Here is a 26,804-nt window from a genome sequence, read left to right as displayed (position 1 = left end):
ACTGAATGAGGGAGGCAACCTAGTGACTGAGGATGTGGAAAAAGCTAATGTATTCAATGCTTTTTTTGCCTCTGTCTTCACGAACAAGGTCAGCTCCCAGACTGCTGCACTGGGCAACACAGCATGGGGAGTAGGTGACCAGCCCTCTGTGGAGAAAGAAGTGGTTCGGGACTATTCAGAAAAGCTGGACAAGCACAAGTCCATGGGGCCGGATGCGCTGCATCTGAGGGTGCTGAGGGAGTTGGCGGATGTGATTGCAGAGCCATTGGCCATTATCTTTGAAAACTCATGGCGATCGGAGGAAGTCCCGGACGACTGGAAAAAGGCTAATGTAGCGCCCATCTTTAAAAAAGGGAAAGAGGAGGATCCTGGGAACTACAGGCCAGTCAGCCTCACCTCAGTCCCTGGAAAAATCATGGAGCAGGTCCTCAAGGAATCAATCCTGAAGCACTTAGAGGAGAGGAAAGTGATCAGGAACAGTCAGCATGGATTCACCAAGGGCAAGTCATGCCTGACTAATCTAATTGCCTTCTATGACGAGATAACTGGCTCTGTGGATGAGAGGAAAGCGGTGGACGTGTTGTTCCTTGACTTTAGCAAAGCTTTTGACACGGTCTCCCACAGTATTCTTGCCAGCAAGTGAAAGAAGTATGGGCTGGATGAATGGACTATAAGGTGGATAGAAAGCTGGCTAGATTGTCGGGCTCAACGGGTAGTGATCAATGGCTCCATGTATAGTTGGCAGCCGGTATCAAGTGGAGTGCCCCAAGAGTCGGTCCTGGGGCCGGTTTTGTTCAATATCTTCATAAATGATCTGGAGGATGGTGTGGATTGCACTCTCAGCAAGTTTGCAGATGACACTAAACTGGGAGGAGAGGTAGATATGCTGGAGGGTAGGGATAGGATACAGAGGGACCTAGACAAATTGGAGGATTGGGCCTAAAGAAATCTGATGAGGTTCAACAAGGACAAGTGCAGAGTCCTGCACTTAGGATGGAAGAATCCCATGCACCGCTACAGACTAGGGACCGAATGGCTCGGCAGCAGTTCTGCAGAAAAGGACCTAGGGGTGACAGTGGATGAGAAGCTGGATATGAGTCAACAGTGCGCCCTTGTTGCCAAGAAGGCCAATGGCATTTTGGGATGTATATGTAGGGGCATTGGCAGCAGATTGAGGGACGTGATCGTTCCCCTCTATTCGACATTGGTGAGGCCACATCTGGAGTACTGTGTCCAGTTTTGGGCCCCACACTACAAGAAGGATGTGGAAAAATTGGAAAGAGTCCAGCGGAGGGCAACAAAAATGATTAGGGGACTGGAACACGTGACTTATGAGGAGAGGCTGAGGGAACTGGGATTGTTTAGTCTGCAGAAGAGAAGAATGAGGGGGGATTTGATAGCTGCTTTCAACTACCTGAAAGGGGGTTCCAATGAGGATGGATCTAGACCGTTCTCAGTGGTAGCAGATGACAGAACAAGGAGTAATGGTCTCAAGTTGCAGTGGGGGAGGTTTAGGTTGGATATTAGGAAAAACTTTTTCACTAGGAGGATGGTGAAACACTGGAATGCGTTACCTAGGGAGGTGGTGGAATCTCCTTCCTTAGATATTTTTAAGGTCAGGCTTGACAAAGCCCTGGCTGGGATGATTTAGTTGGGGATTGGTCCTGCTTTGAGCACGGGGTTGGACTAGATGACCTCCTGAGGTCCCTTCCAACCCCGATATTCTATGATTCTATCAGAGGCATTTCAACTTTGGGAGCTTATTCCAGCCTCCCCTACATGAGGTTTGCCTGGCACTCATGGTGACTGCCAGCGACTGGAGGAATCAGTTACCTGCACAAGCTGGGCAGTGGTGGCCTGGCATTCCGTGAACGTCACCTTTGGGTGCTCAGCGCTGTAATGACTCTGCAGCTGCTCCCGAGTAGCGAAAAGCTCCCCACACAGCCCACAAGTGAAGGTGCTCTCTATCTGCTTAAAGTGCTCTGTGGTGACATGGTGCTGCAGGGCCCCCGGGAAGCGGAAGGAGGCCACGCAGTACAAGCAGCGAAATGGCTGGGTCCCTGTGTAAGAGACATGGAGAAAGCATCACTCTGAGTAGAACATACTGGAGGAGCAGAGAGCCAGGGCTGGGGCAGGCATGGGAGGAAGGAGTGCGATGCTGGAGACAATGGGGAGCAGTGTGTGAGAGGCTCTGCAATGAGCCGCACAGTGGTGTGTGCAGGGGTGGGACACCGAATGTGATGGTGAGGGATCCTGCCCGCACCCTGTGATGCATTATGGTGTGGATTGTTGTGGGGGTTTGGTTTTAATCTTGCCCATCTGCCTCTCACCCATAGCTCTCTCCACCCCGCTTCTGCATCACAGCCTCCATCCCCCTCTTCCCTGCATTGATTCAATTGCCTCTTCCTGTTACCCTCAGCCCTCTACAGCTCCCACCAGCTCCCGCCTGCTTCTCTTCCCATCTCCTTCCACCAGTTCAAATCCAGATCCTATATCCACACTCCCCTTCTCACCTCGGGAGATATCTGCCCCAAACTTGGCCCTCCCTCCATCCCCCAACCTCTCTACCTGCCAACCCCATCCCTGCCACCACCTCCACCCCTCATACCCATCTCTCTCCTTCCCCCTTCTCTTGCTGTCTCTGGAACACCCACTCCATCTCCACCAAGATCTCAGCCATCCACGACCTCCTCTTACCTCGCTCTCTCCAGCTCCTGGCTCTCACACAGACCTGGATCCCTTCAAGCTGATACTGCCTCTACAGCTGCCCTCTTTCTCTCATACTCCTTGCCCTGTATCAGATTGTGGTGGGGCTGTTGGGCTTCTTCTCTCCCATTACTACTGCTGCCAGCCTCTCCCTCCTCACTCCTCCTCATTTGAGCAGTCCTGCGTCCGACCCTTCTCTCCTCTCCCCTGCCATGCTGCTGTCATCTACGATCCACCAGCCTTCCTCTCCAATCTCAGCTCATACATTCACAGAACATAGGGCCAGAAGGGACCACTGTGATCAGGTAATCTGACCTCCTGCACAACACGGGCCATAGGACTGCCCTGAATTAATTCCTGTTTGAACTAGAGCAGATCACTTAGAAAAAACTTCCAATTTTGATTTAAAAAGACCATTGCAAGATCTGCCTTCACAACGCTCAGCCCCAGCTCACCCCCAACATCTGCTTCCTCCACTCCTGCTCCAGCGTGTCTTGGGCCAAACTCCTGCAACCAAAGTGACTTCCTCCACTACATATTTGTTCTCTCCTCCGTCAGTTCCGCCATCTTCCTAGCTAAACACATTCCTTTTCCAACCTAACTGAACACCATGTCCTCTATCCCAGCCGCGTTTTCTGTCGCCTTTGACTCATTCCTCCCTCCTCGTCCTGCCTCCACTTCTCTTTCTACACGGGAACTTGCTGATTTCTTCCATGAGAAAATTGACAAAATATGACAGTGACCTTCCCTCTCCCCTCAGCTTGCCTTCCCTTCCCGCCTCCCCACCTACAACATTCTCCTCCTCTGCTCACAGACACAGAAGTTTCTCATCTGCTCTCCTCCTCCAACCCCTCCACTTGCCCCAGTGACTCCATCCCATTTCCTGATCTCCCTCACACCCTCCCTTATTCTTCTCCTTAAACTCTCACTCTCCTCTCTCGTTCCCCTCACAAGACAAACATGCTTTAGTTTCTCCCATCTTAAAAACACACCCTTGACCCCACCTACCTCACAAACTAGTGCCCCATCTCCCTCTTTGCTCTCTACGATCACTGTATGGAACTGGAAAAGTGGAACTCCATTCCAGAACCTCTCTACAGTAGCTTCCTCCCCTTCAGCTCTACTGAAACTGCTCTCATCAAAGTCTCCAGTGTCCCCCTTTTAGCCAAATCTCAGAACCAGTCCTCTATCCTCATCCTCCCTGACCTGCCAATCGCCTTTGACACCACTGACCATGCTACTCTTCTTGAAATCATGTTCTCCCTTGGCTTCCCTGACTGTCCTCTCCTGGTTCTCCTTGTACTTCTCTAATTCCTCCTTCAGCATGTCCTAGGAGGATCCTCCTCATACCCCACCCCAGCTGTCTGTGGTGCTATCACAAGGCTCTGTCTTTATCCCCTTCTCCTCTCCCTTTACATCTCATCTGTAGATAATCTCATCTGCAAACACAAATTCAACTACCATCTCTATGCTGAGGGCTCACAGATCTACTTCACTACTCCAGACCTGTCTCCTTCTGTCCTAACTCAAATCTCGGCCTGCCTCTCTTACATCTCCTTATGGATGTCTAGCCATTAACTGAGGCTCAACATGGCAAAAACAGAGCTCTTAATCTCCCCAGCCCTCCAAACCTTTCCCCTACCTCCTTTCTTGATCACTGTGGACAACTACCCAACCAAGCTCGTCACACAGGCCCATAACTTGGGCATCATCTGTGACTTGGAATGCTCTCTAGGGCCTCACATCCAAGCTATGTCTAAATCTTGCAGATTCTTCTTCCATCACATCCTTAAGATACGGCCTTTCCTATCCATCCACACAGCTACATCTCTCCTCCGGGCTCTCATCTCATGTCTTGATTACTGCAACATGCTTCTCTCTTGGGCCTTGACAAAGGCAACCTTGCCTCACTCATATCCATTCAGAATGCTGCTGCAAGGATCATTCTCTGAGCTCGCTGCACGGACCATGACATCCCCCCTGCCTTTGCGTCCCTCCACGGGCTCCCTCTTCTCTACCGTACCATACATAAGCTATATGTATTCACTTTCGAGACCCTTCACAGCCTATCCCCACTCTACCTATCATCTCTCATTCACTATTGAGATGTTGACTCCCACCTCTGATTGGCTCGTGATGCCAGCCTCCATCACCCACTCGTTAAATTTTCAAACAAGAACCTTTGTGCTTTCTCCTACACTGCCCCTCATGTCTGGGAGGCACTCCCCATAAACACCAACAAAGCCATTTCATTAGCCTTCTTCACATCCCTCCTTCAAACTCTCCTTTGCCATGATGCCTACAAAACACTTGACAACAGTTAGGCTGCTGGTGAGCTGAGTCCGCTGGTGCTGACCAGTAGTGTCTGACTGTTTCCTTGTACTCTCCCTTCTGTTCAGTAGCCATCTGTTGTCTTCTATTCAGATTGCAAGCGCTCTGGGGCAAGGGCTATTTGTTCTGGGTTTGTACAGTACCTAGCACAATGGGGGCCTGGTCCATGACACAGGTTCCCTAGGTGCTATGGGAATACAAATAACAATAAAAAAAGACCTGAGTGCCTGCACTTGACATGGACCTGCAGCAGAGCCAGCGTGGGGAAAAGCTCATTACACTTCTCACACTCATGGAACTTCACATCTGAAAAGAAGAGCATGGGGAGAGGTGTGGGCTCAAAGTTCCTTCCAGATCAGACAGTCTCTCTGGACCAGGGCTCCCGACCTAGACACACGCCATTTCTCAAGGGGCCATGGCAGCAAGAGCCCATCTCACTACAGTAACAAGAAGCATCTTAGGAGGGATGACTTAGCAAAGGGAAGTTGTTACAGAACTAGTTAATCACACAGAGGGTATGTCTACACTGCAATTAAACATCCACGGCTTGCCTGTGTCAGCTGACTTGGGCTCGGGCTGTGGAGCTGTTTAACTGTGGTGTAGATGTCCAGACCTGATCTGGAGCCCACGCTCTGGGACCCTCCCTGCTCATGAGGTCCTAGAGCCCTAGCTCCAGCCCAAGCCTGAATGTCTACACTGCAATTAAACAGTCCCGTAACCCGAGCCCTGCAAGCCTGAATTACACGGGCCAGCTGCGGGTGTTTAATTATAGTGTAGATATTCCTAGAGAGGGGACTCACTGGAGGAGACTGGTTTGATGGGATATAGTGAATTTTAGTGCTGTCTCAGGAGACTGCTGTGCACAATCCTGCCAGGTTAGGGCTATTCATGCAGCTCACTTCGAACTCCACAGCACTGGCTCCCCAGAGCACACAGTGCTGGATTCTTACCTGCATGTTCTGCCTTGACGTGCTTCTTGTGAGCAGTAGTGCTGGAGAAGGTTTTGTCACAGGAGCTGCACTGCAGTGAGGAGAACTTGGAAGAGCGGTGATTCTGAGCTGCAAAGACATCAGGGTGATGGGTCCGGTTGTGATACCATAACCCTGACAATTGCTGTAAAGATATAAAGCAAACCATGTTACAATGGCAAAGCTGTTCCACAGGATAATGTGACAGCAACAGGCTGTGGTCATAAGGCCACATGGATACAGCAGCTGTGCGCCGTGGGAAGAGACACAGCAAACTGTACTTCTCATCTGATCTGATCCCAACCCACCCTGTGCCACTCAGCACAGTTGATACTTCGCTTGTGTTACTGTAACTCATTTACATCAGCAGTATAGCATCCTGAGTGGGGCTTAGAAAGCATGTGAGCTCTACTAACAAAATTCATCCCACAGCCTCTGAAAAGCCCAGCACTATTCGTTCTCTCCCATCTTCCTCACTACAGGCCCATTTGGCGCTAAATTTTCATATCTGCTGCTTCACTAGGGAGCCATTTGCAAAATGGGGAATTCTATTCTAACGGCTCTTAGCAGCCAAGAAGGCTAGAAACTTTATATTGAAGCCAAAGCTCAGATTCTGGGGAGTCCAGGGCAGGAATTTATCTAGATCTTTGCAACTGGCACATTTTCAGAGCCTACAGATTTCTATTGTCCTTGTTTGTACGCCTCCCTTCTTTCTACTGGTCACAAGACTAACCCTGCTCTGAACAACGAGTCGTCTTGTTCCTTTTGCAATGGAGGCATTGCCCTGTGTGAGTGTCTAATTGCACACTGTCAGTGAGTGGTTTCTCTGAAAAGCAACATGCAATGGGGTATGCTGGAGGGGTGGGATAACATGTGCATTAGGGTACTTGGGATGTTGGGGTAACATGTGCACTGAGCCCAGCCCACCTGATAGGCTTTGTCACAAATCTCACAGCTGAATGGCTTCCCTCCAACATGGGTCACCATGTGGCGCTCCAGGAGGGATGGAGCACTGAAGACTTTCCCACAGGTAGTGCAGGGATGGTACTCCCTGGAGTGGGCCTCATGAATGTGCTTGCGATGCTCCTGCAGGGTGGGGAAGCTCATCCGACATTTCTTACAATCATACGGATCCTCAATATCTGCTCCCACAAAGAGGTGGTGAAAAGCAGGGATGGGGAGGAGAGAGGAAGACAGACAGATCAAGAAGAAAAGAAATGAGAAGAGGCAGAAGAAAGAGGGGAGCAAGAGAGGAAAAGAAATGCTAGTTATTTCCAGGCAATAGCAAACATTTGAGTTTTAGGATCTTTGCAGGTAAGTACTATTCCCCTCTTTCTTCCCCCGTCACTTACAGTGATGAAGATTCCCAGTTGGTTCTTTGGAGCCCCACTTTCCCTTGGCCTGTGGTGTTAGACGGTGCTGTTGTTTCCTTGAGAAGATCCCACCCCTACCTCCACCATGTAAAGCTTAACAGCCTTTTCCTTTCCAGGAGGAAAAGTACCACCATGGAAGCACCAGTGAAAGACCAGACTGCAGTCCTTCATAGAGCCCATGAAGCTCCAGGACACCAGGACTGCCCCTCGCATTGTCTGGCAGAGCAAGGACTGCTGTGGTCTGGAACATCAAGCACTTGAACATGGCATTGCCCCTTCATCTCTGCCTCTCAGTCACATTCTGATGGCCATTTGTTTAAGGAGCTCCAACAGCTCTGTTCTGCCTTATGGGAAGGACTCTATTTGAGGCATGGCAGGGCTCAAGATACTCACTGTGGAAGGTGCGCAGATGGATGGAGAGCCCATTAGCCTGCCTGAATCCTTTCCCACACTCCCTGCAGACATATGGCTTATCTCCGGTGTGAGTCCTCACATGACGAGACAGCTCAATGGACTGGGCGAATACCGCATCACAGTACTGGCAGGCATACATCTTCCCTGCAGTGAGAGCCAAGATCAGAGGCTGGAACTTCTCCAGCTGGCCCTGACAAGGGGGACAGGATTTCTGGACATCATAAGCTCACTTCTCAGGAAAGGTGGCCGGAGGTTACGGAACACAAAAGCTCTCATGTGAGCAAGGTGTCGGTTCCAACACAAACTTCCGACAAAAGCAGTCCTTCCCAAAGACGCTGGCATCAGAACCACAAAACCTTGTGTGCAAAAGGTGAGCTCTCTCTGACTATAAACACAGACAATAACATACATGCAGCTACAATGCAGACCGTTTAACTACTAGCTGTTCTATAGACACAGATTTATTACTGTAAATAATACAGGGGGGAGGGATAGCTCAGTGGTTTGAGCATTGGCCTGCTAAACCCAGGGTTGTGAGTTCAATCCTTGAGGGGGCCATTTAGGGATCTGGGGCAAAAATTGGGGATTGGTCCTGCTTTGAGCAGGGGGTTGGACTAGGGGACCTCCCTTGAGGTCCCTTCCAACCCTGATATTCTATGATCTATGCTGTGCCACAAGTTTGCAATGTGCTTTACAAACATAGCAACACGTTCTCTGCTCAGAGGAGCTTACAAGCTTCCACGAGACAAGGAAACACACCCAAGGCAGCAGTCTGTCAGGGATGGCCTAGAAAATACTTAGTCCTGCCATGAATGCAGGGGACTGAATTAGATGACTGCTCGAGGTCCCTTCCAGTCCTATGATTCTATGAGGGGGGATGTAGGAAGCATTGATGAGTAGAGTGAGGTGGAATATTTCTACTGAAACATTTTCCAATCTAAAGTGCAATTTCCTTGAAATTTAAATGTTTTGGAAAAACAGTTTGATTTTTATATTTTTCAGTGACAAAAATTAAAATGAAGCAAATTTTTTTCATTTAATTTAATTTTTCAAAACCTTCCAAAAATGGGGTTTGATTTTGGGGGTTCCCCTCACCTTCTCCTCATTTCCTACTTTTTGTACCTTTTTTCCAGAAGGGAAAAAAAGAGGAAGGAAGTTTTTTGTTTGTTTGTTTGTTTTAAGAAGAGAGACAGAGAAAAAAGGAATAAATTTTATTTATTTATTTATTTTTTTAAAAAAGCTGGAACTTTTTCAGTTTTTGAAAACCAAAATGGAAATGTGTTGTGTTTGGATTTGTTATCAAAATGTACCATGGGAAAATCTATTGCAGAGAAGAGGGGAAGGCAGGCTGCTTTCATAGATGAGGCCAGAAGAGACAACTATACTAGTCTGACATCCTGCAAAGCATGGGCCATAGAACTTCCATGAATTCAATCGTGTTTGAAACAGTGAGATTGGAGGCAGAGAGGGCATCAGGCAGGCAAGCACAGCAGGGCTGTTCCAGGCAGAGATGGCAGTGCTTAGAAGGTATAAAGCTCAGAACAGGAGGAAGAGACAAAGGGGGAAGAGAGGGGCAGAGACCTGGGACGAGAATGGGGGGGGGGGGGGGCAGTGGGGGAGGAGAAAGAGACAGGGACTAGGTGGGGACAACAGTATGTGCTGCCTTCCAGGCAAGGTCTTGGAGCTTGTATGGGAGACTGTAGAAGTCAGAATGCCAACCCAGGGATTCCAGGAGTGGGTACTGAGGTCAGAGGAGTTTCACAGCTGTGGCTGGGACAGACTAGAGAAGCAGGAAAGCCAGCAATAATCAAGGCAAGAGATGACCCACATGGGGATTGGGGTTTCAGCAGTGGGGATGGAGAGGAAAGGGCAGGTTTACCAGACAGGGAGAAGCATTGATTCAGCGAAGGACTCAATGTAGGGCTGAGGGGAGGAGTCAATAGACACTGGAGCTGTGGGCCCAGAAGACAGGAAGGGCAGTGGACACAGAGAACAAAGGCAGAGAGAGGGAACACAAGAAGGTCTGTTTCAGAGACAGAGTGAGATGGCAGCTGGGCAGTGACAGGCTGATGTTAGAGGCAGCTGGAGCTGGGGAATGATCTGCATCAACTGCTAATGTGAGTAGCTGAAACCATTGTCAGCAGATAAGGTTAGAGAAAGGCAGGAAGTCAGGGAGACAGGCACCAGCCAAGGACAAAAGCAGAGGAGCCATTACAAGGGAGGCTGAGGGAACAACCCACCAACAAGGCAGGAGCAGTAGAGGTAGCCAGGCGTGGATGGATGAAGCCATGACCCCTCACACATGTAAATACTAATATCCCATTCTGCAGCCAGGGCACCTATAGTGCGGCCCTGTGCTTTAACTGCCAGGCCATGCTCCTCCTCTAAGCATACACAAAGGCACACAGGCCCTGGGGCACAACAGGGACACAATGACTCCAGCAGGCTCACCCTCAGAGTGCTTCTTCTTCGTGTGATAGGCCAGGGCGGAGGCCTGTGTGAAGGTCATGAGGCAGTGCTTGCACATGAAGGGGCGGTCTCCGGTGTGCAGCCGCAGATGGTTCTTCAGGGTGGAGTTGGCCGCAAACTTGGCACCACACTCTTCACAGGAGAAGGGCTTCTCGTCAAAGTGCTCCGTCAGCTTATGGTACTGCATTCCTGGGGGTAGGAAACCAAGGGCAGCAGTTAATGCCCGGCACAAAGGTATTTTGTACAAAAGCAATACCCCATCCCAGCCTTGACACCAGGTGACTGCCTAACTTCACATCCAAGGAGCTGATTTTCTTAGCAGCCAGCAGTCCCAAACTGCTTCCCTAGCTGCCACTTGCTGATAAGAGGAAAGAATGACATGGCAGTGAACTCCTTCTTCCCATAGAGCGGTGTTACCCCATCCACCACGCTGAGAGCAGGGAGGCTTGGGGTAAGGGGAAAAAGAACCCAGAGCACTGAGAAGCTTTGGCCCTTTTCTTACCACCAGCTGAAGAACTGAACAGGCCATTTTGCAGTGCAATTATTTCTGGAGGCCTTTTAAATTGCCAGCAGCCCCACTTTTCCAACATAAGCTTCATGCAATGGTGGAAAAAACAATCACGCAAGAAGCTGGGGCAATCAGCAGGGCAGGTGAAATGAATTGAACTGCATTCCCCTCTCCACAGTGCAGTTCAGGGCTTCTCAATCTCCCCTAGAGTCCCCAGTGCATAAGTGAGGGAAGGGGCTCTGATTTCAGGCTATCTAATGTGTTGTCAACATGGCCATTACCCTGGTATCTAAGCACCTCTTCCCCTGCTGCTTGTGGAATCTCTCCCAGGTCTAACCCTACCTGAGGCATGAGCAAATTCTCTTCCACAGATGTCACATGTCACTGGGAGCCGCTTCTTCTTCTTTTTCGCTGTCCCTGCAGCTCCAGGCCCTCCATGGGCTTCCAGCTGATGCTTTTCCAGCTCCTTCTTGGAGGTCTTGATCTCACTGCACTCTTTACACTGCACTTGCTTCCCCTTGGCCACACGACACCGCTTTATGTGCACCTTCAGACGGCAGTAGAAATGGAAGCTCTTATCACAGGCCTTGCAGACAAAGTTCTTTTTGGAGGGAGCTTTCTCTTGGGGCTCCTTCTGCTCCTTGGCGCTTGCACCCCCAGCCTTCTCCTCCTCCTTGTCCATAGCTTCAATCTGGGATTCACTGTTCACCTTCCATTTCCTGATTCCAGCCTTCTCCCCACTGCCCTCGGTCAGGAGCCCTGTGTGCACAACTCCCATTTCAGTGCTTACTGACAATTCCAGGTTCTGGCCTTCCTCACCCCATGCCTACTAAGAGGTGTGAATGGATGCCTGAATGTGTGCAGAACATGGTCACATCCGAATGGCAGCACTTCACATTCACTTTGTGAAGGTCGCAATGACAATATCAGGTGCAAGGAAGTGGAGCATCAGGCCTGAATTTCTCTGTCAAAAATGCCAATATCTACAGAGGGTTGGATAAAGCGACAGAGCACCTGGGCAGAATTTCAAAAGAACTCAGCTCTCATTTCAGCACCAATGAGAATAACGAGAGCTGCAGGGAACTCAGCACTTCTGAAACTGCCTCCTACTCACATGAGTGAAATTACTGTGTGGGTAAAGATTTGCAGGTTTGAGGCCTTTGTTATGATGGCACCCTAGTGGCACCAGAGATAAGGCAGCATTGAATTTTCCATTTAAAGTGAATACAGATCCCGTAATTGAACAGGGTAAATCCCAGGAATCCCTCTCCATCATAGCCTGTTTCTAAGAGGACACATTAATGCTCTGGGGTGCTTCATGCTCTTCTGGGAAGACCGCTACTGGATTTAAAATCACTCATTAGTGCCCCCTTTCCAGAGATTCTAACAATTTTTCAAGCCCCAGCAACAGCACAATCCCAAAAGGCACAAACTGGAAAATGTACACCAGACTCCAGCCTACAGGAACCCCCCCCCCCCCCCCCCCCCCCCGTGGTAATCGGTGTGGGGGAGGCAATACAAATATAAACAGCTATTTGGCTTCTTCATTATAGGTAGAATTCTGCAAATCTGTGGCCATGGAAACTAGTGCAGAATTCACCCCTTGCCACAGCACGGTTCTCAGGAACTCCAGGCTGCATTTTTGAAAGTATGTTTCTAACTTTTGTGGTTATGGAGCGAACCTTGCAAATGTAAACTGAGTGTAACCAATGCAGGGTTGTCACCCTGAGTTTGTAGGTAGCCTGAAAAACAGCTGAGGGATGTTAAATACCCATGTATTTTAATGCATCATTAACTCTGAAACCTAAAGATGTCACTCTGTGGCATACTGAAAATGTAGAGTGTGTAAAATAAACTCTAAGACGAGCCTCCAGTTCACCCTCCTTTGCCAAGACAGCACCATCCATATCTCACCTCTTCCATTTCAGCCCCACTAAAGTTCCACTCTACTCCCCTCCCACAGACCAAATCTACTCCCCTGACACCAGCACAGGAAGCTTTTCCCACTCTCAGCATTGAGGCTCCCTGTAGCCTTCAGCACCTTAAATCATCTTAAATAGGTTTTTGTGATTAGACAATACACACTCTTTTGGATATGCTACAGAGAACATTCTCTAAGATATGAGCAGCAAGGAACTTGGGACTTAAGATGTTCCCAGGCCCTGGCTGACTGATACGGCATCCTGGGTGAAAATCCTGACCCTACTGAAGTCAGTGGGAGTTCTGACATTGACTTCATTGTGACCAGGATTTCACCCCCTGAATTGAACTTGCCATTGAGCTGCAATACTTATTGTAGTACATAAACTACCCAAAGAATGTACAGGGTGTGTATATGAGGCAGGTGATTAAGGAAGACTCTTAGAACCCACCTCCTGTAATCTAGGTCACTGCTTGTGAGACATCAGCAGTGGAATGTATATAGACAAGCACCCAATGAAGAAGAAATGATTACTCAAATTACAGGAACTGTAGTTCCTCAAGACTGGTTGTTCAAATATATTCCATAACCCGCCCTTCTTCCTGCTACTGCGAGGTCTGACTAAGCCTGGACTCTGTATTGGTGAAGGAACTGAGGGGCAGGTGGGGTCACCCTGCCCTTTATGCCCTTGGCTGGGAGCACCAGGACACTTAGTCCCCCAACAGCCACCTTTGGCCAACAGGTGCAGAATTTGATTGCACCAAACACTGGAATAGATGTGAACAACACATCTCGAAGAACCACCATTGCTGTAAGCTAAGCAGGAAACCCCCCTGTTTTCTGAGGTGCTCTGAGCAACCCCACACCCAGATACCTCAACAATGATTACAGGATAGACCAACCAAAACGAGCATCGGATCTTGATGCTTCCACTATTTAGTAAAGCTGGTTGCTGCTGGACATATTTCTAGTGTCAGAACACTGCTCAAAGACGCAACAGAAGCTGCATGTGCTCTAGCAGAGTGGGTCTATGTGGGCTAAGAATAAGTAGAAATCCAGTTAGGAAGTCTCTGTGTTGAAATGGCCTGACCTTTCATCTGCATAAGCTATGAACAGACTGGGGAATACCCTCAATGCCTTAGTTTTATCAGTGTAAAAGGAGCACTCTGCGAACAGCTAGGGTGTGACACTTAGGTTTGCCTTTGTTTGAATGTGGTTTGGGGGAAAACACAGGTCATGTATAACCTGGTTTAGGTGGAAGTCAGAAACTATGTTCGGTATAAATTTTGGATGAGGTCTTGAGGACACCCTTGTCATTATTAAAAAACATATGTGGGGGCCCTGTCATTAGTACTTTTATCATCCTTACCTTCTGATGTTATTGCTACTGGAACATCTGTTCTGGTAGAAAGATGAAACAGGAAACATATAGCTGGTGGCTCAGAAGGTGGGCCCATAGCCCTGCCAGTATAATAATTAGATCCCTAGCAGGGGAAAGTTTTCTGTCTGGAGGCTATACCCTCATACGGCCTTTTAGGAACATCTAGTCACCGTAGGGTCTGAAAAGGTGGAATACCCCTGAACTGTAGGGTGGAAAGGTGAGATGGTTGCTAGGTGGACTCTCAGAGAGCTTATCAGTGACAGTAGGACTGCAGGATGCCTGGTATCAGAAGCAGAGATGGCAATAACTGGCATTATTGTGTCGAGATAGTGAATCTTTTACACTTGGCAGAGTAAGTCTCAGAGTCCTTTCTACTGTGGAGGAGAACATTTTGTATCTCAGTTGAACAGATTCTCTGTGCTGATGTATGCCAACCAGTATCCATGCTATGACAGACAGGGAATGTGAATCTGGATGGAGGATCTGTCCATCTGTTTGAGATATCATATCTGTATTGGAGTTTGGATGGGTCTGAGAATCAGAACAGCCTCAGCCATGCTGGCACTACCATGATCATTCTGGCTGTATGCAGCCTGGTCACTTTGAATCAATGGAATTAAAGGGTAAGCATACGTACAATAGGGCCAAATTAAGAATACACTAGGAAAAACAGCCTGAATGTTCAAACAACCACTAAACTGCATAGTCCTTGTGCTATAGGGTTGTAATGTCACTACAGACTTGTGCTGGACAATACCGTTATCTTAGGTCAACCTATGAGATGGCTAATATATTTACAATATGAACACAGAAACCTACATGGATCCAGTATCATGTGAACAGCCAGGGCTGAGATAGCTCCACATGAAAGTAAACCAGTGAACATGCAATGCAGCTAACAAACAGCCTGAGTGTTTCCTGAGCAAAAGCCTAGCCCATGAAATCACATATAAAGGTAGTGGGTGAATCACTGAAGTTAGAGATGGTCAACACCTATTAAGCCAACCAATCCATGTCCCTGCTAATGTAGGAATGACCTTACAGTACATTTCCTAGTACTAGGGTACATGCATGAATCCACTAGGATCCCAAGCACACCTTTAGTGAATGCCCCATTCTAATAGTACAATACAGGGGTTGGGCAGGCAACAATTCCATGCTGTGATCCCACATTAAACCACACACAGCTCCAATTACCAGAGACTGGTGTAAGCGAACTGGAGTGGTACTTGCAGGTTTCTTACCCACATGCCCCAGCTCCTGCATCACTGGTTGTAGGCCTGGGAAAGACTCATGAACAGTGCATAACAGCTGACAGATCTTGATGGCAGGTACAGACTTCTCCTGTGCAGCGCTCAGAGCTGCTTTCAAGGAGGCCTCTGAACTCTCCTTCTGAGAAGAAATACTCAGTAGCTAAAGAAACACAAGAGAGAAGAAGTAGTCACATGGCAGATGATGTTGTTTTCATTCCTGTAATTGCTTTAGCTTGGTTTAGACCCCTGTATGAGAAACAGAAGAACATGCCTTTCGCCACAGAGCTCAGAACATAAGAACAGTCATACTGGGTCAGACCAATGGTCCATCTAGCCCAGTAACTCATTTCTGACAGCGGCAAGCGCCAGATACTTCAGAGGGAATGAACAAGCCAGGCCAATTTTGAGTGATCCATCTGGTCATCCAGTCCCAGCTTCGGGAAACTGGAAATTTGGGGATGCACAGAGCATGGGGTTGTATCCCTGACCATCTTGGCTAATAGCCATCAATGGACCTATCATGCAGGAACTTCTGTAATTCTTTTTTGAACCCAGTTATATTTTTGGCCTTCACAACATCTCCAGGCAACAAGTTCTACAGCATGACAGTGAGTTGTGTGAAGAAGTACCTTCTCTTGTTTGTTTTAAACTTGCTGCCTATTCATTTCATTCAGTGACCCTAAGTTGTGTTATGTGAAGAGGTAAAGAATACTTGAAATAACAACCCTTTCTCCAGACCATTCATGATTTTATAGACTTCTATCAGATCCCTCAGTCGTCTCTTTTCTAAAATGAGCAGTCCCAGTCTTTTTAATCTTTCCTCCTATGGAAGCTGTTCCGCACCCCTCATCGTTTTCATAGCCCTTCTCTGCTTTTCCAATTCTAATTTATCTTTTTTGAGGCGAGACAACAAGAACTGCACACAATATTCAAGATGCGTGTGTACCATGAATTTATACAGTGGCATTATTATGTTTTCTTTCTTATTATCTGTCTCTTTCCTAATGGTTCCGAACAGTGTTCGCTTTTTTGACTGTTGCTGCATATTGAGCAGACGTTTTCAGAGAACTATCCACGATGACTCCAAGATTGCTTTCTTGAGTGGTAACAGCTAAGTTAGACCCCATCATTTCGTATGTATAGTTTGGATTATTTTTTTCCAATTACTTTGCACTTTCCAACACTGAATTTCATCTGCCATTTTGTCACCCAGTCAAGTGAGATCCCTTTGTAACTCTTTGCAGTCAGCTTTGGACTTAACTATCTTCAGTACTTTAGTATTGTCTGCAAATTTTGTTCAGCCCTTTTTCCACATCATTTATGAATATGGTGAATAGCATGTGTCAGTACAGAAGGCCAATGGCATTTTGGGATGTATAAGTAGGGGCATTGCCAGCAGATCGAGGTACGTGATCGTTCCCCTGTATTCGACATTGGTGAGGCCCCATCTGGAGTACTGTGTCCAGTTTTGGGCCCCACGCCACAAGAAGGATGTGAAGAAATTGGAAAGCATCCAGCGGAGGGCAACAAAAATGATTAGGGGTCTGGAACACATGACTTCTGAGGAGAGGCTGAGGGAACTGGGATTGTTTAGTCTGCGGAAGAGAAGAATGAGGGGGGATTTGATGGCTGCTTTCAACTATCTGAAAGGGGGTTCCAAAGAGGATGGAGCTAGACTGTTCTCAGTGGTAGTAGATGACAGAACGAGGAGTAATGGTCTCAAGTTGCAGTGGGGGAGGTTTAGGCTGGATATTAGGAAAAACTTTTTCACTATGAGGGTGGTGAAGCACTGGAATGCATTATCTAGGGAGGTGGTGGAATCTCCTTCCTTGGAGGTTTTTAAGATCAGGCTTGACAAAGCTCTGGCTGGGATGATTTAGTTGGGGATTGGTCCTGCTTTGAGCAGGAGGTGGGACTAGATGACCTCCCGAGGTCCCTTCCAACCCTGATATTCTATGATTCTATGATCCTTGGAATACCCTGCTATTTACCTCTCTTCATTGTGAAAACTGCCCATCTCTTTCTACTCTTGGCTTCCTGTTTTTTAACCAGTTACTGATCCAAACCTTCCCTCTTATCCCATGACGGCTTACTTTGCTTAAGAGCCTTTGGTGAGGGTCCTTGTCAAAGGCTTTCTGAAAATCAAAGTACACTACATCCACTGTATCAGCCTTATGTACATGCTTGTTGACTCCCTCAAATAATTCTAATAGATTGGTGAAGCATGATTTCCCTTTACAAAAGCCATGTTCCCGCTTTCCCACATATTGTGTTCATCGGCGCGTCCAATAATTCTGTTCTTTACTATCGTTTTAATCAATTTGTCTGGTACAGAAGTCAGGCTCCCTGGCCTGTAATTGCCAGGATTGTCCCTGAAGCCTTTTTTAAAAATAGGTGTTACATTAGCTATCCTCCAGTCATCTGAAACAGAGGCTGATTTCAATGATAGGTTACATACCACAGTTAGTAGTTTTGCAATTTCATATTTGAGTTCCTTCAAAACTTTTGGGTGAATACCATCTGGTCCTGGTGACTTATTACTGTTAAATTTATTAATTTGTTCCAAAACCTCCTCTATTGCTGACTTTCCTTTGGCAGATATTGTGTTTTACTTAGTTTATAACTCTGCACCAGCTGAAAGGGCTTCTGGGGATTTGAAAAAAGAAAAGGTTACATGATTTCAATTTGCTGCTTTTGGACTGAGCCAAACTAGCACTGCTGCTCCAAGGAAGTGGGGACCATTTCAATCCCCATTAGCTCGCTTTCCTTGAGGGTAATGACATTGTTAGCTAACTGGTAACTCCAGCCTTTCATTGGGAGATAGCACTGATGTGCTGTGATTTATAGGACATTAAAGTCATCATTCCGATGGCCTTTGGGTGTTTCCCTCCCCTTCAACCCTGATCCCATGGTACTATACCCACTGTAGCTCTTCTTGGCTATAGAAGCATTAACTGTGTATGAGATAAGCAACAGCATGGGAAGAGTTGAGGATGTTACTAGGGAGTTTGCATCAGGTCAAGGCTTGAGAGAGCTTTCCATTTTAACAAATATTTACAGTCAGTCTAAATAACACCAAGTCCTCAGAGAGGCTGCAACATCAATTAGAAGAGCAGAGCTGATCAGCTGAAGGCTGCTCTGTGAATAAATTTCACCCGCCAGCCAGCCACTGAGGAGCCCAGCAGATGCTTTTGCCTCTTTTAGTTCTACAGGCTCGATGTGGCCTAGTCTCCCTTTGCTAGAGGTGAATGCCAAGGTGGGCTCGCCAACATTACAAGACAGCTAAAATCCACCAAGTCATAGCAACAGCCATATCATTCTCAGCATGTCCACTATGAATACTTCACTTGTTTGACAGGCAGTCTGGAGGCTGCTGACCTACAGGACAGTCCACACCATGCTAGTTGACAGCTGTGCTTTCCTTAAGGCATCTATGCCACTTTGCAGAAATGAGCTAGTACTGTACGGCAGGGCACCCACATTTTGCTCAAATGAGGGCCTATTGGTAACTTCCAGGAGCCAGAGCTGCATGCATACCTTGCATAAAATGTCTGTCAACCCCTCATTCTCAGAGAAGGGTAGCTCCGAGAACACAGATGCCAGTATGCCATGTTCTACTCTGATCTAAGTGGTTTCAACTTGAATCAGGATGGAACATTTCAAGCTAGGAGCCGTCAATATCATGGAATGTACATTGCATTAAAGCAGAGGACAGCTGTGGGCCACCTTACCACCCCATCAGTACCTCTTTCACTGCCTCTGTGAGGCCCACTTCTCCTGGAGCCAAGCCCTCCAGTCCAGCTCTCTGCTTGATGGCCTCCGTGATCAGCTTGCTGTGTCTCAGTATTATCTCGATGGCTGTACTTTCACTGGTGGCCACTGAAGGAAAAGAATATATTAAGAATGGAGTGGGTTCCTGCAGGCTCTTATCTCTATTTACCCCATTTCAGACAGGGGCACCTCCCCTCAGTGGGAACGCTTCCCTTTGAGAGCTGGGGGAGGGTCAAGGACTAAGGTGAAGACTTTGGTGGCATTAGTTATGGCTGTGAAAACACCATTCAACAACAAATCCAATTAGAAATAAAGCAGGAGTAACAGTGTTCAATGCTTGTCCACTTTGGAGCATGGGGTGAGAAGAACAGGTTTCGTGATTCTTTTGAAGGAATTTCTTTAAAGAAACACAGTCAACTTAAACAATCATCACACTTCTCTTTGAGTGCATCCTGCCTGCTTTTGTAACCAGCAGTGCCTAAGATTGCTGCAGTGGAACAAATTAGAGGATAAATATATTTTCTCTAGTTTTTCCAGTGTGTTTACCTGGTACATTTAACAGCAGTTTGTGTACAGTCAGCTTCACTCTTTCCCAACATTGCGAGTCAGCCAGCTGACCGCCACTCTTGTTTGTGTGAGATTATTATTCAGTAAGTGGGGAAAGAAAAGCATTTTAAAGTAGAAAAATGTAATTATAGTTGGCAGGGAAACTCTGAGGCAGAAATAAGTTCTAGAGGGTCAGGCAGTGGACCTGTACCAGCTGTGGCCTTGGAGTTACCATTAGCTTATGTTTTCAAACTGATAGGGTTTCAGTTTGATGGTACCTCTTGAATTCTTTCAAATCAGTTTTTTACTGAAAGTGCTAACCAGGTGCAGGGAGGTGACACACTTGCATTTTCATTACCTGGCAGGACACCAGGGAGGGGAAACTGAGTCAGGGAAAGACAAACACCCTCCCCAGGCCTCAAAAGCTTTGCTGATTTCTAGAGGCAAATGCTGCGTTGTTTGAAAGAGTTTAGTAAATATCAGTTCTCCAGTCCTGCTGTGTCCCCTTATTTCTCATTTCAATGAGCAATATGCTACACAATTCTAGCAATGCATAACACCACATGAAAAGCTGTTGTTCTGGTGTTTCCGGCTCCAACTATAAAGAGTGTGTGCTGGAAGTCATACAAGAAAGATGGCTTTCACCATTTTTCCAGCCAAGTTGGGGGGTGACCCAAGGGATTCAGACACACAGCCAAACCTCTAGATGCTTATCTGAACTCTGAAGCATTTAGTCACCACTTCACAGGATTGGGGTGAGAACTGTTGTACATCTCTACATCTGCAGCAGGGGGGAGTGCAGGAAGTGAGAAGATCTGGTGGGATCTGAGAAGAAAGCACCTCTAAAGCATAGGAGGAAAGTAGACTGAGTGAGATTTGTTGTTGACTGTGGGAGGGAGGCTCTGTAGATAATCCATTTCTGATGTCTGCGGGGACGAGGGGGAGAAGGATGGGTGGGAACAATGAGAAAGGCACCTCAGGAAGGATCTGGTGGGATCTAGAAGGAAAGCATCTTTGTCCAGAATACAACATCACTACCTGTTTGGAAGAAAAACTCTGCATCGGGTTCCTTCCGGATTTCCTCAATGAGCAGGTTCAGAGGAAGCTCTGCCTCTCGCACTGCCAGTAGCAGCTGCCAAACGGCAGTCACCGACACAGTTTGTTCTTCCAGTGCTGCAGATACGAGTGAGCTGAAACCACTCGAGTCAGTCTCCCTCTTCACAATCTGTTCCATTACCTTCAAGAAACAGGCACCAAGACACTAAGAGGAACTTCTATGTATCTGCCACAGACTAGCCAACTACCCATCTGCCTGCTGGAGATTTGGACTCTCATTTTGATACTGCCCTGCTGAGACCTATACCAGGAACATGTGTCACGTGACCAAAATGCTTGAGCCATGCAGCAGCTAATGTGCAGCCAGACTGGGTACTTACAGGAGTACCAGTGTGCGATGAGACATGCCAGTACCAAGAGAAACTGAAGCCATTCCCTTGGCTGTGGAGTGAGTAGTTGCTATTTGGCAACTTTTAGCTCCATGAATCCATCTTTTGCTGTGTTTTGCTGCACCTGGTGAAAGCTAACAAGACATTAACCCAACTTCTGCAGTAAAAAAACCCACACCGTGTTGCACTGATGAATGAAATAATCAGGTCCTCCTTAGCCTTCCACATACAAATCAGGGTTTAGGACACCATACTCTAGTCAAATATGAAGACAGACAATCCTCTCACCTCTCTTTCTCCAGGAGCTAAGTTTTGTGCAGCTGAGATCCCTCGCAGCAGCATCTGTGTGTCCATGAAGAGCTCTGCAAAGTTTTTTTGGTATCGTTTCAGTAATTGGGTCCCATAATCCTCTGGGGTCCTTCTGGCTGAATGCAAATGAAAACAACAGTTCAATATGTTGTGCCTTTCTGATGCTCAGAGCTAAGGGGATAAAGCAGATAGGGGACCACACTGGCACACTAGGTTACTGCAGTAGCCTTTCATTTGGGAGACCTGGGTCCAAATCCAAGCACAGGATGCAAGGAAAAAATAGGTTTCAGTTCTAATCACTAATGATCTGTAAACTGAAAATTGAAGGAAGCACAGATTCTCCTCACAAGAGCCTTGGAGGCCAGGGGGTTGCAGGACAGGTCTGAGGTGTCTTGGTAGTACTGTGCTATGAATATCAGAGATAGATACTCCAGTCAGGATGGAGTGCCACTGGCAGAGCCCCGGGGATCAGAAGGAATGGACAGCAGCAGGTGTGAGGTGCACTGCACTGGCTGAGCTGTGTAACAGAAGTTTGCAGTGTCCACCTGCCCTTTAGTGAGGTCTAGCCAAAGGCTATTAGCCATTCAGTTGTCTAAGCTCTAAACTTATCCATATGAAAGGAGACATTATAAACTGTACAGTGTGTGTATACACATAAGTCTCCTGGCTGCAGATAGATATTCCTAGTCTATTCAAAGCATCAGTCACAGTCCTCCTAGTTCAGAAGATCAAAGGCTCAGCTTCTTAAACAGACCATATAGTCCAGCATATGAAGACAATATTGTGAGACGATCCTTCACAGTTTCTCCTTTCGATTCCCCTGTAGTTAGAAGGTTCCATTGCTGACTTTTAGTTGTCGTTACATTGAGGGCGCCTATGGTCTATAAGTCACAGACTGTGAGTAACTCTTCAGGTGCGTACAAGTAATATATTAAATACGCTACACCATTTCCCAAACAACCACATGGCCAAGATAATCTGGGTCTGGGTAGGCGGGGTTATCTTTGATGAGAATATTTAGGGAAAAGTAAAGCAAATTGTGGATTGCAAAACAGCAGCCAAAAAAACAAACAAACAAAAAAACCCCAATGCCTCTTCTGAAGACCTGAGAAATGAGGAACCTAGAATGCCACATTCCACTGTAGGCACAGCAACACCAGAACGTAGTTGAAAACTTGAGTGAATCAGGAAAGAGCACCAATGAGATTCAGATGCTGAAGGAAGGAATGAGTTACAATTACAGAGCTATTGGGCTTTTGGGGGAATAGATAGGGAGTCTCAAAGAATTGGAAATGTACACACTGTAAAGAGAGAGCACAACTCTTTAAGGTGGAGAAAGGGGGCAATGGGAATTAATGGATGAAATTAAGAAAAGGAAGATTCAGAGTGAATATCAGAAAAAACTTCCTGCCAGTGAATTAAATGAGACAGTGGCCTGGTCTCCCAAGGGAAGCAGTGAAAGCCTCATTGCCCAATCTAGCTTTAAATGTAGCATCCTGGAGCTGTAAGGAACAATCCTGCACTGAGCAGGGAGCTGGGCTAAGAACTAGCAGGTTTTTTTCTCATATTTAATGTTTAAGATTTCATTAAACAAAAATTAATTCTTAGAATTGATTCCAAATCTTGTAATCATGTCTAGCCCTGAAAATGCAAGCACACTTAGTATGAGTCACTTAAACTCTGTCCATAGCAATAAGGTACATTTCACATCACAGTAATACTCTACCAAATCCAGAGCTGTTCAATCTGACACACAGTGCAGTGCGGTATCAGTGGACTCTCCCTTGCTCTTTACTTCCATGGTAAAGAACTGTGCTTCTATTTATTCCAATTTCAATTCCAGAATATGCAACTCATGTAATGAAGGAATGCTCCTCCCTGGAATGGGTATTATCATTAGATAATTAACCACATTCGGAGTCTGATGTTTCAAGGGAAGCAATGGTGCTCAACAAATGATGAGGCAAACTGTCTGCCTGGAATGTTTGTCACAGAGGGATTTCTCGGTATTATGAGCACAAATTTGCTTTCTATTAAACTTTCATTTACATTTCACTGCATTTCAATTTAGTTTTTAATTTTTAAGTGGCTTCAGCACTGATGAAAGATGCTGGCCTATTTGAAGTCCAGGACGGAGGACCTAGGCCCACATAGGACAGAAGGTCCATCCCCACTCAAATGAGGAATGGTCCTCAGAGCTCAAAAAACAGAGCTGCTGTGGCCGGGGAGAGGCACCCTTCCCCCAGCCCTGAGCTGCTGCAGTGAGAGAGGACTGAGGGAAGTCCTCTCTCCCCGCTGCAACCTGCATCCCAAACCCCTCATCCCTGCCCCCCCGAGAGCCTTCAACCCCAGCCACAGCCCTTGCCCCCCCTACACCCCAACCCTCTGCCCTAGCCCTGAGCCCCCTCCTGGACCCCAATTCCCTTACCCCATTGTACCCCAACCCTCTGCCGCACCTTGAGCCCCCTCCCACACTCTGAACCCCTCGACCCCACCCCGCCACACATCTCCTCCATATTGGTGCACATAACAAAATTCATTCCACACATGGATCTAAGAAATTAGATGGAACATTGCTGAGGAGGAGGTGCGGTGACTCAGTGCAGCCATGGACAGGGAGTGCCTAAATAGAGAAGGTGCAACCAGAACCTCAGCAGGAGGTTATAGAGGAGCCAGAATAGGGGCTGCACTGGGCACACTGGAGGTAGGCATCTGCCAGGGTCTCCTGTGTGGGATCGAATGCCTTGGAGCCTGAAATGTTTCACAGAAATGACTACAAATGCATTCATAGTGGTTATTTGGGAGTTACACTCTTTTCTCCCCAATGCTGTGGTGATCCATACTTTCGTGGTCTCAAGCTGCAATTACACTTTGACACTGCCCAGCAACCTACTCCAAACTGCAGCTGTGGCAAAACACAGCAGCACAATTACTCAAGGACTTTGCATTCAACAGATATTAATGCAGACTCAAGGACTCCAGCAGCAGCCATCACATAGGGACTGCTTCAAAGGTCTCATTACTACCACACACTGATGCTTAAACACAGTAACAGTGCCAGTCTATGTGACAGCCCTATGTCCTGTCCCTGGGAAAGAACTACTGACTCTCCCATGTTACTATATCGACATTTACCTGTGACACAGGAAAGCCCCTCCCTTTTAACTTACTCTATGACACATCTGTGGGACCCTCCTGGGTAAGGCCAAACACCAATTCTAGATTAGATTATTAGAGCTGGATTTTCATAGGGCTACATTATAAATTTACAAAACAAACTGTATAAATGCCAACTAAACACTGCAGGATTGCAGCCACTAACGGAAAGAGCTCCAAGGGAAGGCCTGGGTTCAGTGTGGGAACCTATATTTCATATGGTCATTCATGATGTGGAAGGTGTAACTGTTTAAGTGGCCCATCTGCTGCAGAGGTTATAGCTTTGCCCACTCTCCACCTCTGGTTCTCTCCTTAGTCCTGTAAATTATATCTAGCTCTCTGATAAAACCTTGTAAGATCCTGAGAGAGATCTCAGGGACACCCATCAGCTCTGGGAGACTGTAGGGCTTATATGCTCTGCAGAACCAAAGAGACTCCTGTGGAATTTAGTGGGTCAGATTCTCAGCTGGCATCTGATTTCAATGGATATACACAAACTGAAAATCTAGCCCACAATCTCCACATGAGTCCCAAGCCATGAGGAAAGGCACTCAAAACCAGCCTTCTAAAAGAAAGCTAGTCACATCCTGAGCTCTGGAGAGAGACTCATTTCCCTCAGCGGTGAGATTGGCTAACATGAAATACTGGGCATGAAAGGCGATGTTTGTGCTTGAATGCTTTGGTATCTGCGAGATTTTGGTATCTGCTTTTCTCACATAAGGGGGCACCTGTACCAGCAGCCAAATATGCCACTAACACATCAGTGCATCGAACAGTGGAGTTTGGCAATTTTGCCTATAAAAGGAACACTGTATTCAACCCTAGGTTTGTCGCAGATACCAGTGCTGTTATGTTCATGTGATTAACTAAAAAGCTTATTTGTAATTAGATACTGGACAGAAACACTCTTGTATTTAACAGATTAGCTTTAAATCATTAGATTTAAATTTCACCAAGAAGCAGTTATGGGCTTGCATATGGTAACACTTGCTCTGTATCATAACATGGGCCTGGGGAGGGACAGACCATTGTCACTGGCAAGGTCCTCTTATCCCATTGTTCTTTCACTCATCTGGTGTTTTGTGAAAATAGTCTCCATTTCTGCTTTTATAAAAGTAAGCTTTCAGAAGTGCACTGAAGTCCAGACAAACATCCAAACTTTCTGGCCATTATCTGAACACTTTGAAGACTTCACAGACTCATGGATTCTAAGGGAAGAAGGGACCACTGTGATCATCCAGTCTGATCTCCTGTGTAACACAAGCCACAGAACTGCCCCACAATAATTCCTAGAGCAGATCTTCTAGGATAACATCCAATCTTGAGTTAAAAATTGCCAGTGATGAGAATTTGCCTTGGTAAATTGTTCCAATGGCTAATTCCCTCACTGTTAAAAATTTACATCTTATTTCCAGTCTCATTTTGTCTAGCTTCAACTTCCAGGCACTGGATTGTGTTATACCCTTCTCTGACAGATTGCAGAGGCCATTATCAAATATTTGCTCCCCATGTAGGTACTTATAGACTGTGATCAAGTCACCCCTTAGCTTTTCTTTGTTGAGCTAAATCCATTAATACCTGTGCCATCAGACACAACTGCTGCTGCCACCAAATTGTCTAGCAGAAGGTGCAGATCAGGGAATGATGCTTTTACAGCCCCAAGGAGTTTTACCAAGCTCTCAGCTTTCAGGGTCTTCTCTTCCACCACCTTCCTGAGCAGACTCTCCATTGCCTCCCCGTGGGAGCTGCCTTCACAGCAATCCAGAATCACCTGAAGGAACAAGCAAACAACCAGTTATGAGAAATTCTTAATGACTTTTATGTCTGAATGACTCAAGATGGCCTAAAATGGCATAAGATTACACAATGCTCTATTAGTTTTGTATAATCTTTTTACACTTTTTCTAGTATTACACCTACTGTATCCACTGCTTCAGCTGTATTTCACATCATACTCTGAAGTATTTATAAGGTGCCTGTAACTTTGGTTTCTAAGCACACTATATGTGACTGACATTTGTCAACCAGAAAAATAGGTTGTGAAGAAACACGTCTGGAGGACAAAGACTGAACTGGGGAGGGTGGTCTCAGGCTGAAAGAGACTTCCAACCTGTGTATGGAAGATCTGTTTGTATTATCTATCAGGGTGAGACACTGCTTGATTCAAATCCTGTCTAGTTTATAGAACTCAGATTGCAATTTTACTTTTATTTCTTATGTAACCAACTTTGATCTGCACTCTTTATTATTTAT

At 46.7% G+C, this 26,804-nt stretch overlaps 1 protein-coding gene across 7 annotated transcripts in view; it reads right to left on the bottom strand.

The window, feature by feature from the left end:
• ZBTB40 (zinc finger and BTB domain containing 40) overlaps window positions 1-26,804 on the bottom strand; it is a 71,779-nt gene that overhangs the window by 3,462 nt on the left and 41,513 nt on the right. For 2 of the 7 annotated variants that reach the window (XM_043531644.1, XM_037881041.2), the window contains exons 6-17: window positions 26,130-26,322; window positions 21,375-21,511; window positions 20,680-20,878; window positions 19,070-19,203; window positions 15,316-15,484; window positions 11,112-11,528; window positions 10,244-10,450; window positions 7,772-7,936; window positions 6,933-7,147; window positions 5,988-6,150; window positions 5,257-5,343; window positions 1,834-2,060 (exon numbers count right to left, since the gene is read on the bottom strand). In XM_043531644.1, the coding sequence (XP_043387579.1) occupies window positions 1,834-2,060; window positions 5,257-5,343; window positions 5,988-6,150; window positions 6,933-7,147; window positions 7,772-7,936; window positions 10,244-10,450; window positions 11,112-11,528; window positions 15,316-15,484; window positions 19,070-19,203; window positions 20,680-20,878; window positions 21,375-21,511; window positions 26,130-26,322 (2,313 nt within the window). The remainder of the gene's footprint in view (window positions 1-1,833; window positions 2,061-5,256; window positions 5,344-5,987; window positions 6,151-6,932; window positions 7,148-7,771; window positions 7,937-10,243; window positions 10,451-11,111; window positions 11,529-15,315; window positions 15,485-19,069; window positions 19,204-20,679; window positions 20,879-21,374; window positions 21,512-26,129; window positions 26,323-26,804) is intronic. The other 5 variants (XM_043531645.1, XM_037881042.2, XM_037881044.2 and 2 more) reach the window with 5 other exon arrangements.

This window comes from Chelonia mydas, chromosome 18 (genome assembly GCF_015237465.2).
Source record: "Chelonia mydas isolate rCheMyd1 chromosome 18, rCheMyd1.pri.v2, whole genome shotgun sequence".
Taxonomy (NCBI): domain Eukaryota; kingdom Metazoa; phylum Chordata; order Testudines; family Cheloniidae; genus Chelonia; species Chelonia mydas.
This window is presented reverse-complemented; position numbering and strand designations above follow the sequence as displayed.